This window comes from Pholcus phalangioides, unplaced genomic scaffold, assembly GCF_987345545.1.
Source record: "Pholcus phalangioides strain wild (caught in Gottingen) unplaced genomic scaffold, Ppha-v1.0 ptg000003l_1, whole genome shotgun sequence".
In the NCBI taxonomy this organism is placed as follows: Eukaryota; Metazoa; Arthropoda; class Arachnida; order Araneae; family Pholcidae; genus Pholcus; species Pholcus phalangioides.
The window spans coordinates 22,606,100-22,621,141 of record NW_028301596.1 but is presented as its reverse complement, the minus strand read 5'-3'; the positions used below and the strand labels follow the sequence as shown (position 1 = coordinate 22,621,141).

General features: G+C 32.9%; 1 protein-coding gene across 1 annotated transcript in view; it reads right to left on the bottom strand.

The window, feature by feature from the left end:
* Positions 1 to 15,042, bottom strand: part of Cul2 (cullin 2) — a 49,512-nt gene that overhangs the window by 2,376 nt on the left and 32,094 nt on the right. The window contains exons 15-20 of the mRNA XM_089246737.1: positions 13,855 to 14,001; positions 11,592 to 11,669; positions 11,029 to 11,095; positions 8,968 to 9,173; positions 4,940 to 5,044; positions 28 to 147 (exon numbers count right to left, since the gene is read on the bottom strand). Coding sequence (XP_089102863.1) covers positions 28 to 147; positions 4,940 to 5,044; positions 8,968 to 9,173; positions 11,029 to 11,095; positions 11,592 to 11,669; positions 13,855 to 14,001 — 723 coding nt within the window. The remainder of the gene's footprint in view (positions 1 to 27; positions 148 to 4,939; positions 5,045 to 8,967; positions 9,174 to 11,028; positions 11,096 to 11,591; positions 11,670 to 13,854; positions 14,002 to 15,042) is intronic.

Genomic DNA, 15,042 nt, shown 5'->3' with positions numbered 1-15,042 from the left:
AAAAATTTTAAGACTCCCTAGACTCACTTCATGAATGAGTCCATTATGTCGAAGAACTTTACGAGCTTTCATAATTCGAACAATGGCAGCTTGCAGATACAGCTTACGATCTTCATCAACAGAAGCATGAGTCTGTTCTACTTCTTGCTGAAAATTGATAAAACACATTCTATACAGTTAGGAAAAAAACTGATCTGTGAGCTTTTTTCATCTCACTAAAGACATGAATTAATACAATTGACATCTCATTAATATAGTTTTTGCGTCTACTCTCAATAAAATATAGGAGCACAAGGCACCACAGTATCATGATAATAAGGGTATCATGGTGTCATAATGCTGCTATATCATGCAATACCTGATAATGGTGCATTGTGGTGTCATACTAGCAAGAAACTAGCAAAATGCAAGCAAATTATCAATTATTTAAGTATACTTTTACAAGATATGGCTAAACAAACCTCATTCTCTGTGCTAGGAAAATTAGAGTCTATATTCATTACTTTTATTATTTAATTTTCAATGACTTTTTGTTACAATAAAAAATATAACAGCCTAAATTATATTATCATATCTGATAATAAATATTATACAAGATAATGTTATGTTCTGAACCAAATCAGAGGTGGCCAACCCGTGCAATGGTATCAGGAAAAGTGTGGTGCAGCTGTCCGCAAGTGCATATATACGTTAGCGCTGATATAATCATATCTTTTTCAGCACATTGTTCTCACATGTGTCTTTTCTTTTCCCTCTTCCACTGTTCCGAAGAAGGCATTTGTTTGTCATTAAACGAAAATATTTTTGTGTGTTCATTTTATGTGCAATATACTGATGTTTTATTTCAAACTAATAATTATTTATTGACAATAAACATACAAAACTGTGGGGGGGGGGGGAAGATAAAACAAGAATAAGAAAAACAAATACAATGGGATGCGAAAGAAAGAAAATAAACGCAAATATCCATAATAGTGACCCACGAGATTTATATGATCTGTCCAGGGTCTAGCCACAAAAAAATTTCAGCTTTGGTAAATACATGCTTTTGAAACAGAATACTCATTATAAATATACAAGATTCCTTCAAAGACTGACTATATTTTTGGAGATGATGATTACAAGGAAGAAAATTCATCAAGCCCCCACAGGGACTTGGACCCCCGGTCTCTTGTTTACCGGATGAATGCTCTACCAACTAAGCGATGGAAATAGATAGAATATTTCTCCCTTAGAGCGTATATACATATATATATATATTGAAAGGCTCCATACATCAACAGTGGCAGCAATAAACTAATAGCTTGTGAATGACATGGGCCGCCAGATGTCGACATGTATGTAGAAATGTCCTCTCCACTGGTTAATACAAGATTCCTTGAAAGACTGGCTATATTTTTGTAGATGATTACAAGAAAGAAAATTCCTCTTTGCCCCCACAGGGCCTTGAACCCCAGTCTCTTGTTTACCGGACGAGTGATCTACCAACTAAGCTATGGAAATATAAGAATATTTCTCCCATGGAGCATACATATATGTTGAAAGGCTCTGTACATTGACAGCGGCAGAAATAAACTGATAGCTTGTGAATGACATAAGCCACCAGATGTCGACATGTATGTAGAAATGTCCTCTTTACTTGTTAATACAAGATTCCTCGAAACACTGGCTATATTTTTTGGAGATAATGATTACAAGGAATAAAATTCATCTCTGCCCCAAGGGGAATCAAAATTAACTATTTAAATTTAAATATTTAATTATAAATTATTTGATTAAATAAATTATTAAGTAAATTAGTTTATTTTTTAAATGTATGGCCATTCCTACTCAAGTGTTCAGTACCATCGGGAAAATATACATTTTATAGCCAGTGATCAATAATTTTGAGTTCAGCTGTCATAGTACTAAAATTCTCATCAGATTTACAATTTCAACAAAAACGTGATCTATCAATTTTTCTTAAATTTCAGTTGTAATCCATTCACTTTTGAGCGTTTTAGTGTTATTCCTTAATGATTGCTGTTCCCAAAATTTTCTATGTTTGAAAATAATATCAAGATTCTCATACAAAAAATTTACATCATGTTCATTATACAGATTTTCATCCAATTCATGAGTTCTATTATAATGCATATAAATGAGTGGTTTTATCAATTATATGACTGAAATCCATATTTAGCCATAAGACCTGTGTATTCATCTGTTTCATTACTTTTATTTTCAGTATGTCTGTATTTATATCACTCATATATATAAAATTTTTATATTTTACAGTATAGATTGATCTAAATTCAATTCATTTAAAAATTCAAAGGCAGTAAAATCAAAAGATTGATATAAAGAGTTAGACAAATATAAAAATGTTCATGATATAGACACAATGCTGCAGTAACCATATTAAATTAACAATTTTTGAAATGCACTCAAAAATTATCTTTTATAAATGCTCTATCACCTGATCTATTTTGGGTATGACAATGATATAAACCAGTTTCCCAAACTTTTTGTTCCATTGTCCCTTCTTCAGAAACTTTTCCTCTCATCGCCCCACAACTCAAGCAAACCCATAGGATCCAATGTTATACCTGTAGCTTCCATCGCCCCTCCCCCGGACCATCCCATTGTCCACTTTGGGAAACACTAGTATAAACTACACCAGTGTATTATAAAGTAACCAGGAATATTATAAAGTAACCAGGAATATTATAAAGTAACCAGGAATATTATAAAGTAACCAGGAATATTATAAAGTAACCAGGAATATTATAAAGGTCTATTTTATCATCTTTTACCAAAATTTTTGACAACAATATCAGTTCAAAGGAAAGATTCAATCTATTCAAATATACTCGTAATTGATCAAAATTTCCCCACAAGTTTCAAATGAAATATATTCAAATTACCTTCAAGTTCTATGAATTCTGATATCGCAGAGAAAGAGTTAAGGTAGGGCGAGGAAATGTCTCTCTCTCTCTCTCTGTTTGGATATCATCTTGAAAATCCAACATTTTTACTAAGTAGGAATTTTGTCCAAGTCTAACAACAAAATACAATCTAAACAATGAATACAGTGTGCACTTCCCCCTACGAAGCAATATTTTACCCATTCTCGATCCACGCAAATTAGAAATTGTTCATTTTTTTAAACTGCTGAAAGTGGGAAAACAAATTTTCAGATTCTTTGTGAGATGTTCATTGATGAAGATCTTTGAATCTGGGTATGCATCGTTAATCTCTTTTACAATTAAACTTTTTTTAAGTTTCATGGCCTTTAGCCATTTATCCCGGGGGAAGGGATACCACAATCTTTAAATTGCACAGTCTAGTCCTGTTTTTATTAAGTGAGTTCACCGTGTTGTTTCACAATATATATATCTTCATTTTCATACATGTGTAGGACTTTCCCAATATTTGATACAATTTTCAACATATCTTCTCCAGTTGCTTCCGGAACACCCACTATTTCAATATTCGTTTATTGGGATCTAAATTCCATATTACCTAGTTCATTGTACACATCTTCAATTTTTTACCACAACAAGATATTTTCTAATTGTAGTTTCTCATTTACTTGTTTGATTTCTTTCAACTCAGTTTTCACATCCATCAACTCAGACCTCATTTCTCGTAAGATGTTATTGTTAAATTCCTTTTTTAAGTTCAGAAATTTCATTACGTAATTCACTACATTCCTTAGAAAATTTATCAGTGATTTTTCTGATAAAACTTACACATTTTTTCTTGAAACATTCATACATCATTTGATCTTTGCCCTCCAGGGACTCACGAGTCGCCCATTTCCAATTCTGCTTAATTTTTTCTGGCACCTTTTTTTAAAGTTTGAATCTAAAAAGCCAACACACAATAACCTTCACACAGTGTGCATTTAGACACATCTTTAGTGACAGGAATCCGGCCACATTTTTTTACAATTTTTTTTTAACATTTTTCACAATTGTTTTCCATAATGGAAAATATTATCAGATTTTGTTGAAAAACACCAAAGACAACAAATTATAATTATCTGATCAATGACCAATTTTTCATTCAGATAACTTGCCTCATAAATTTAAGATTTAACACATTCTAAAAAAATTAAAATTGAAAAAAATAAGTGAGAAAAAAAAAACAATGAATTTCACAGAGCGAAAAAACATCTACATTTGACACATACAGTATGTTGCCAAATGCTATTCGTAAATGTCATATTTAGTCAATCTATCACAATTTAATTTCTTGGAGTCAGATCCTACTACCTATGGATCGGTTGCTACTTCAAAGTCTGGTACCACTTTCCATATAAAGGCTTTCTTAAAAAATTAAAGAAATCTGCAATTTTTGAATGATCTATATCTTATTGGTGTCTTGAGTTCACCAAAGCTATTTGATATGGAAAGCCCTCTTAACAATAATTATAACAATTTTTTTATTCAATGCGCTTTCATCTTGAAAACACTCACACCGGAAGAGGGAGGCGAGGGCTGCTGGACTTCCCATGTACTCAGAGTTCAAGGGAACTTCATGTTGAGCATGCTTTGTATTATATATTCATGAATTACTAGGGGACGAGCCAACAATTTTACATGCTAACAAGGAGTGTCCATTGATGGATAGTAAAATATGTCAAGGCCCATCAATGATATTTAAAAAATTGTCTGTTATGCTCCACTGTATATATTGGATGAACTTTTATCGATTGCAGAACAATAATTCAATTCTGATTCACAAACAAAAAAATTCTGGCTCAATTAAAAAAAAAAAAGACGAGCACTTTTGCAAAAAACAAGAGGACGGTTGAGTTTATATTGAAACTGGAAGGAATTGGTTGTCATGTAAAACAGAATGCATCATCTGCATGTTGAAATTTATAAAATGGAACGGCTTAGAAAAAAGTTGGCCACCTCTGTTCTAAACTGAAAACAAAGACATATATTACCTGAGTAACTTCTTTTTGCATTACTGCACCTATCTTGAACTTAGTTCGTTTATTTGAATAGTTTTTGTTTAGTTTTACCACATTAGACTCAAGTCCATCAACAGACTGAAAAAAAATCAAACACTTTAGTAATGGTAAAAATATAAAAGTAGTAATGTACCTAAAAAAATAAAAATAATCAAAAACAAGATTTTACACCCAATATAATCCAGATGATCTTTTTTTATATTTAATAACTTCAATTTTGCACAAGAAAAAAAAAACCTTTGTAAATCACAAAAATTTCGGTTTGATCTATGATACATCCTAGAGATTTTCTTGCAATTTTTCATTTGTATCGGAAATCTTTACTGCTCCAGCAGACACTCTAGCATCCCAATCTGTTGCCAAAGTTACAGCAGCATGTTGTAACTCAGAAAGCCATACACACATAATACAAGCAACTTTTTGGCAATTTATCTCCACTACAATTTTTCTTTTATATGCTTAATGTAGGATTTTTTCCTGTATTACTTTGCTGTTCACTTTTTTCTGGACTCATTCTTAAACATCACCAAGAATTAATAATTAATTCAATTAAAAATGCAAAATTAAAATTTAGCACAAATGAATTTCAACACGGCTCAATAAGAAATAATATTGGGCAATTCATGTAAGTGCAATCCAGAGAAGCTTGAGCATCAAATTAAGAGACTGTTACACAGCAGAATTTAAAAATTATGAGGTACCATGGCATGGTCATAAATTGTCAAACACAACCTGCCCCTCTCAGTTTTTTCATCTCATTCAATACAGGTTTCTATATATGTATAGCTGGTAATCACATCTTTTGTAGCAAATACTAAAATAATACCCCCCCCCCCCTTCCTCAAGGCAATTAGTTTTTCGCTGGGCAGTTGGTGTTGATATTCAGAAGTCTAGTTATACTTTGATGATGCTCTCAAAGTGATTACAATTTAGAGAGTAGCTCCAGGATCTATAAGAAATGACCAACAAGTTAAGTGGAGGGAAAGATTTATTTTGGACGATATGTAGAAATGCATTGCATCTATATCTGTGTTCAATTCCAAATAAATTATTACATTTTTTCCACTGGAATATATGGTTGCAGAGTATGGCTGAAAATCAAAACACTACCCAAAATGGTATTATCTGGTTTTTTTTAAATTAATGAGTGAAAACAAGATCAGCTAGAAAAAATATCCACTTAACCATTTGATTTTTTCTTATCTGGTATCCTATTCCAGAAATCTGACTGTATATGAATGCGACAGAATATATGAATATGAATGGCCACCCTTCATATTGAGCCTTTGTTCAATGCACATATTTCATTACAGTAGAGTTGCGATAATTCAAGCATTGAAAGTTTGTCATAGATTATCTGAGGTGCTGAAATGTATTAAATATGAAAGAATTTTTGAAATTCTTTCTTGAAAAACATGTCTGATTTTTTCCAAAAATGTATTTTGCTTCATTTTTTTTTTTTACAAATGTAAGTACAAGGTTTCCAGCAAACTATGTTCTATTATTTTCCTGATCAAAACTCTGGAACAAAGAAATATAATTCAAAATTTTAACCTTCCAAATTTCTAATTTGTTTTTTCTCTTCACAGAACTTTTTCCGGTGTTTTATCAAGTATTTGCATATTTCCTCCCTGATTTTCCAGACCGCTGGGAACCCTAAGAAGGGGTCGTGATAATTATGGTGGGGGTCTATTACGCTCATGTCGTTATGCCCGCGTTTCAAACCTGTTTGGGGTTTGCGGTGCATTGTGGGATAGATTTACGTCACCATCGCTAAAGGTTGATTTTTCTCACATCGTTACTAGCGATTTTCGTTATCATCATAACGTTAACTAACGAGAACCGGAGACCACTCGTTATACTCGCGTTATGGAAATAAACATGGCCGCTCGCGCGTACATTTTTCGATGAAGGTGAGAGCAACAGAGACAAATTAGTTAGAATTGGAAATTATTCACTCGTTATTAATTTATCAAGTTCTTCATTATAATGAATAATAATTCTCTGAATTGCATTACTTAATTTAGTACCATGATTTAGAGACAACATTATCATTTAAAATGTTATCTGTACACATACTGATTGGAAAAAATTATTCATAGGGGTAAATCGTTATAAATGATTATACTCAATACAAAGATAAATCACTCTACACAACGTTTTTTTTTTTTTTTTTAAATCTTGCATGGAAATGCTTTTATTCCAATCTTAAACTCATCTCAATATAAGAATATTATTTAACTGGTAAATCTCTCTATCACGATGTTTTCAAGATATTTTGAAATTCGCTCAATATTTTTTTTACATCTCGTTCAAAATTGACGTCAATATATATTTAAACATCTCCAGATTTTCCCCTTCTTAATTCGTTTAATAACATTGATATTTTGTAATATCAATTAGGTATTGCTACTTTCTGTGCAGTACACAGAAGTGTAATGCAGTAAACACCATTACACACACACTATACTCTGCGCACTAAGTACACTATAAAAAAATCAAAGTAAATTTTATTAATCAACAAATAAATTTTTACTAATCCTTGAGTGCATTTTCTGATCGGAGTATAAAAGAGATGTCAACAAAAAAAAAAAAAACAGTGTAAATTTGATGGCACTTCATTTTCATGTGTAAAACCAATTGTCTAATTAATGATGTAAATAAAAGGTTACTTGTTCTTGATTTTGACTTAATATCAAGACGGTAGATAAATGTGTTAAAAACATGGTAACATATGATGATATTTTTGATAGTCGTTTTGGAAATTCATAACATCATTGAACTTCAATAGAAAATCATTTTTTAAACGTAATAATTTCGAAAATTTCCCCGCTCCAGTATCATGTGCGTGCATAGCCTACCTTTTTCTCAAATATTTGATGAAAATAAAAAGAATCCGGATGAAGTAAAAAAAATGTAGCTTAGAGAATTAGGGACAATCAACACACACAAATAAATAAAAATAAAATAATAATAACGCACGTGTTTCCCTACTCGTTGATAGTGATGATGATTATCAGCAGCGGAGAAAATTATCCGATTGGTCCATCCCTTTCGGAGCTAACGCAACTCTCGGACCAGGGGTTTTTTCGTAAAATAGATAACGACATACCGTGGGTTGCTGAGAAAAATCAAGTTTTTAACGATGGTCGCTGAGATTTGCGTTATGGGGCTCGTTGAGAATTTGCGTTAAGGGCATGACATCACCAACGACCTCGTTGTATAACGACGTGAGCGTAATAGACCCCCTGGAGTTTTTGGTGGAGGGGGTGTTCAGCAGACTGCCATGTGAGAAGTTCCCACAAGTTCCTCTAATATAAATTTATGTGAAAATTAAAAAACGATAACATTCAGTTTGGGCCCTAACCTCATATCAGGGTTTGATCGCAACAGATGGCACAGTGGTGGTCTACCAAAATTAGATTTCTGCAGTTTCGTTCCCAAGGATGAAAGGCAAAAATTGAAATTTTCATGTAAAAAAGAAATTGAATAAAAAAAAGCCAGCATTTTTAAAAAAAATTGAAGACTTCTTTTAATATCAGTAACATATCATCCTTTTCATGCTGAAAGCATGAATGTGCAAATTTCGCAAATGCGGGAAATAATGTTTGAGTGTCAACTCTACCCACATTACTCTAAGAGTGTCATCCCCTAAAATGCTTTGTAATGTGTTTCGATAGGGAGTTACACATTTGCGTTTCTGGAAAAACTTGAATAGCAAAATAAAGGGTCCAAAGAATAGCAAATAAAGGCAAAATTCAAAAATTCATGAATTTGCACATTCATGCTTCTGGCATGGGGATATATAAGTAAACAGAAATAGGAAAATATAAATTTTTTAAACAGCTGTCATCTCAAATCCAGTCCAACATGGTTTCAAAAAATATTATATTGTTTTAAAAAATATATTCATGAAGTGACAAGAATAAAATAAATTATTTGAGTTTTTATACACATGAATATTATGACTTAGGCCAGTCATTGAAAAAATAACAGTTTACCTTTACTGTTTCCTCAGGTAGTAACAGTTTAGATTCAATTAAACTTTGAACTTGTTTTCCCAGCTGCTCTTCACTGAGGCTTGTGCTCTCTTTCATTTCGTAGAATGATACAGAATCTGATGCCTCATATAATAAAAGAATGGCCATTTGATATGTGCTCATAGTAACGATGTAAGGTTTCTTGAGGTAACACAACTTAACTTCAGCTTTAAGAAAGAAAAAGTCCTTTCTTAGAATTTGTTTTGAAAATCGAGACTCAAATCATACCACAACAAAATATTGTTCCTTAATTATAACTAGCATAGGTAAAAGAACTACAATGTTCAATAATATTTCATTAATCTAATGATTGATAAATAATTAACTACAGCAAAATCTAGGTAAAAAAAAGAACACCCACAATAAGGGGCCATTCAAGTATTATGTCAGCATTGATGGGGGGGGGGGTTCCAATTTGCTGATTTTTGATGAGAAGGGGGGGGGGGTTTCGATAATGCTTATGTCATCAACCACATTTTATGAAAATATGAAATATTCTTAATGGCATTTTACTCGATGCCCCAAAAACGAGAAAAACCTTTTGATAGTTTGTGGGCACTTGAAGTAACATTCCCCCTATTGACAAGTGCCCTACAGAGCCACTTTAGTGATCTCTAAATGTTTCGCAGATCCAAGTGATCTGGGAATGTGTCCGTGCCACTTAAGTGCTCTGGAATTGCGCCACGCATCACTCAAGTGATCCGTAATTATATGCTGCAGATCACTTAAAAAATCGGAGAATGTGATGCGGGTAACTTGAGGGATGTAGAACCGCACCAGGGGCTGCTGAGGTGCTCTAAAACTAGTCACGTCACTCAAGGGATCTCTAAATGTGTCATGAATTGCTCAAGTGTTCTGGAACTGCATCCCAGGTCATTTAATTGATCTGAAAATGTGTCATGGGCCGCTTAAATGCTCTGTAATTGTACCACAGGACACTTATGTGATCTGTAAATGTGCCACTTAGTTTATTTTTACAAAATTTGGTTTGCGGAGGGCATGAAGCATCAGATAACCCCCCAGGACCATATTTGGTCTGCGAGCCAAGGGGGTTTATGCGATTTATCATTAAAAGGTGAGTTGCAATGAATTTATTATAGATAAATTTTGAGCTCATAGCCTTCAAATAACATTGAAATTAACAGAAATTGATTAAAACATATAAAGGTATTTTCTTTCGAAATTTCAATAAAAAAAAAATTTTTGATCGTGGGGTGGAAGGGGGGGGGGCATGTGGAGCCCCCACATGCCCCCGCAGCCATGCAAATTCATTGCGGCATCCTAATATGTGTTAGGATTCAGAGGGGCAGAGCTGATGACGAAATTTTGCTGACTGGGGGGGGGGGGGTCAAAAATGGCTAAAAATTTGCTTACGTAATACTTGAACGCCACCTAATGACCAGAACAAAAAGTTTTGGTAGAAATGGCACACATCATTTTGTGTTGTGTCAAAGCTCCAGGCTAGGTAAAGTAGTTTTGCAGAATAAGTCTTTTACTTGAAAAATTAGAGGAAATCGTCAAAGATTTTGAAAACTGTGAAAATTGTTCTTCAAAAGGACGGTTACACAGATAGCAGCAAAGGAATAACTGAAGAAAAATACATTGCAAACTATATTATATATTTTACAAACTATACTAACAGTGTGAAATGGCAATTGATTTGTTCCCCCACATATAATCTAATACTCTGCTTAATCCAGTATTATGTGCTGGAATCAGGGGATGTCTTAGGGCAGTGCGACCGGTGCAGTTTCACTAGGCATGAAATGAGAAGAGGCGCAGAAATGCGTTAAATATACATTACTAGAAAAATATCTCTGACACATAACTCTGGATTTTTTGAACCTGGGGGGGGGGCCACTGACTACTGTTTTTGCACCAGGCACCACTAGGTCTAAGACCGGCCCTGGCTGGAACCATTGATATAAGTGTGCGGGTCTCTCTGTCTGTATATATTTATAAATCCTACATAATTAAGCATAATATGTAGCAAAGTATTGATTATTACAGAGTAACATTTACCATTACAGAGATGATGAAGCCACGTTAGTTTACGACCATTGAATCTTGTATTGTAGAATGACTCAAACTGTAAAACAATATAATAAAAATAAATTAACCAATGCAAATTTTAACAATTTCTTTCATCAATGTAAGAAAAAAATTATACAAGGCTAGAGAGTGAGAATACAATTACACAAGAAAGCAAAAAATATATATACTCCCTTTTACTTGAAAAGCAGAAGGAATAATTTTTTTAAAAGCATTTAGCAGAGTGTGTTCTAATTTATAATAGGTGAGACTACTTCAGACCTAGCATTTTATAAACATACACACAGTACAGATTTATTAAGAGAATAACCTACTGAGACATTAGAATTTTAAATCTTTTTCTCTCACGCAATTTCCCATTTAATTCCTCATATTTATTTAGCAAAAGCCAAATAAATAATTTTAAGCAGGTATTAATTTCATCCGCCACAATTTAGAAATGCATTATTTACACATGCTTTTCTCATCGGGCACAGTTGTAAAAACACTGGACTGGAGAAAAAAAAGGATCAGACAAAGAATATTGTTCATACTTTCTGAACACTCTTTTCCAATTCCTGGGGTATTGCAAATGGTGAAACTGCACTTTGCCCAAGTGGCCATGCTCCAGCCTGTAAAATTCAATTGACATTTTGATATCCTGGTCATTAAAATATTTCTGAAGCATGTTGAGAATCTTATTTAAGCAGTGATCATCACAATAAAAAAAGCTGTAAAATCAATACTTTATTGGTTAACCAATTTTTTGGTTAAGCATAAAATGCTTAAAGCATTTTATGCATCTTTATGTAATCCACAAATAATAACAGTTCTATCAAGGCATTTGAAACTACTGTTTTTAATTTTTTTTGTGAGGAAAATTAAGATGAATAAAATTGTAGGTATCCACACAAGGAAGAGGCAAAAATACAGTCTTAGCAAAAGATAGTAACATTTATATCTTACTATACAGAGCATATGGAAAAGGACAATAAAACTTTAAAATTGAATATCTCAGAAATGATGGAAAAAGGTTTTTTTTCTGCCTATATTTAATACAGTGTTTAAAATTTAATTGGAAGGATTTCTGAATGAGAATATCTCAGAAAAGTTTAATGATGGAAAAAGTTTTTTGTCTTAATCTATTTTTTTCTGTTTAAAATTTTAATTGGAGAAGGATTTCTGAAATTATTCACAAATAATTTATAGACGGCTGTACTGTCACTGAACCTTGCTTTATAAGCTTTGCACTTGCTGGAGTCCACTTTTGATTATAGTAAATAATCACTTATGGTTAAGTAAATACTGTATCCTATAAAAAAAGGTTTTGGATAACTCAACCTAGATACCCAGGTTCATGCAAAGGTAGCACAAGACCTCATCAGACTAATGCAATGTTTGATCCCCTTGAGAGACATTACAATGATCATTGATAAAAATATGAGATGCAAAAAACACGTAGAAAAAAAGGTCATTCTATAACAAGTTTTATGGGAGGGGGAACTCATCAGAATGTAATTCAGCTGATAGTTATTAGATCGTTATACAGGGTGCATAGGTAATACAGTGTATGGTATTTTACTGGAAACCCGTTGATCCTAGAGGTGTACTTCCAATTAAGAAAAGTATCCAAATAACATGTAGTACTCAGATATGTATATACATTCATGTTGCAAGGGTTATATAGTTATTAAAATAAAAATGTTAACTCTTTATATGGACACCCTGTGCTCAGTTGCAAAGTTATTGCCCTTTCTCTCCTGATGCCAACAAAAAAAATCCCCATTTCTAAGTGCAATATTCAATGACATATTTGAATTCGAAAACCAGAGAAAAGTTGAGGAAAAACAGCGTTAAATGCGGATAAAACGGTTTACACATATTTAACACTTTTTTTTCCCAACCTTCCTCCCTTTTTCAAATCCAAATATCTCAGCAAATACAGCACTTGGAAACAGGGATTTCTTTTTCTCTTTTTTAGCATCAGGAGAGACAGAGCAATAACTTTGTAATTGGGTTCTTGAGCACAGTGTCCATATAAAAAGTTAACATTTTTATTTTAATAACTATACAACCCCTTGACTTATGAATGACATATCTGAGTACTACATGTTATTTAGACACTTTTCCTGATTGGAAGTATGTCTTTAAGATCAATGGTGAGCCAATAAAATACCATAAGCCCAGTTACCAATGCACCCTGTATATATATATATATATATTGTTCCGGATAATTTTCCACAAGACTTTGAGATTGCAAAACAAGCGGTTTGACACACACACACACACAGATTTATTTACAGAACAGCAATTTACACGTATTTACAAGCTAATCAGAGAGCTAACAACTTTCTCGCAAAGTTAAATCACAACTGACTTTTCATCGAATGTATCTCTATTCCAGCCTGGAATCTTGTGAGTGCCACACTATTTATAACCCTGGTAGAAACTTCGAGAAATAGAATGTTCTGTAAAATTCTATTTTACAGTTTCCAAGTTAGCGAAGCCACCGTATGGAGGTGTGGTAACTACTGTCTGGAGGGGCGGGGCCTTCTGGAATGTTCTCACCAATCGCATCTTCCTCCGATAAACAAAAACGGTATCAACTCTCGTTGCCAACAGAAGATTGCGATAAAGAATTGCGCTATCTACCATTTATAGTTCGTAACGATATATATATAGTATATATATTGTATATATAATAATCCTTTTAACTTCATAAGCATTATTTTTTTAAGGTTAATTTCAAAGTGATTTTTATTTGTTTTCACATGTGATCACAATACATCTTGAACTAATGTGGATATTGTTTCCTACCTGCAGAACTGCAATGCTGAAATTTATTCCTAAATCAACACTCTCTTCTCGGAGGAAAGATGAAAATCGGTTATTCAAATCTCTGCTCACATTCATATCTGTGAACATCCTATGCAGTTTACTTGTAAACTCATACCCACAAGCTTGCTATATAAAAAAAAGAAAAAATACTTTAGCATAAATGTGTAAATTGAACAGAAATTTATCAACTATGCAATACTGTTACAGATAATTTCTCTCACAAGTCCTTGAAATAAGCAGAGAATGAAACTATTTGCAGGAAGTCACAGATCTATTCATACAGAACAGTTATATGCACGTATTTATACAAGCAGAGAGCTTGCGGGAACGTGATCTATGAATAAGAGTTTTTGTCTTGAGGAGAAAGTCCAACAAACTGACTACATATTTTTTTGTCATACATCACTTCTTATAGGTGAGGAGAAGATTTTTGAGAGAATTCTATTTCACAGCCCCAAATTGGTGGCACCACTTAATGGGCAGAGAATTAACCTATCAGAAGAATTCGGATGTTTTGCATTGCACCTTCACATTTCTCCTTGGCAACAAGACATTGCTGACTTATAGCCATCACCAAACGTGCCAAGTTTGTAAATTTTGAGGGGCTCTCAACAAAATGTGTTATAGATTACAATGTATTTACAGGTGAAAAATGACGACTATTTACATAATCTTCATAACAATACAAACCTTATTTTTACACATGCAAATTCACATGAAAAATGATATGAAGACACTATCGATAAAAGAAAAAAATTCATGACATTAGTAATGTTATTTATCGTCCATGAAAAAAAAATTTTAAATACCCATAAGAGATTTTAAAAGCTTTTTCAGGAAAACTAATAGTAATATCAAATCCTAATTAATAAACTTTTTGTTTTCTGACAATTTTTCCCCTATAACTTTCATGCCAACAATCAAATACAGAACAAAGTTTTTTAACTGGTGATGCACTACTGTCTGGTCAACTCATTATTTATTCCATTTGACTGAGGGAATTGGTGTTGTGAATCTAGTGTTTCAATTTTCTGTTTTCACATTTTTATGTGATTTTTGTATTTCTAAATAATACCATAGAATAATGAAAACATTAAATCTACAGTGACCTATTATTATGAAAGTGACATTCATCAAGTATTTATGCCACTTTTTCAAGAGTTCTTC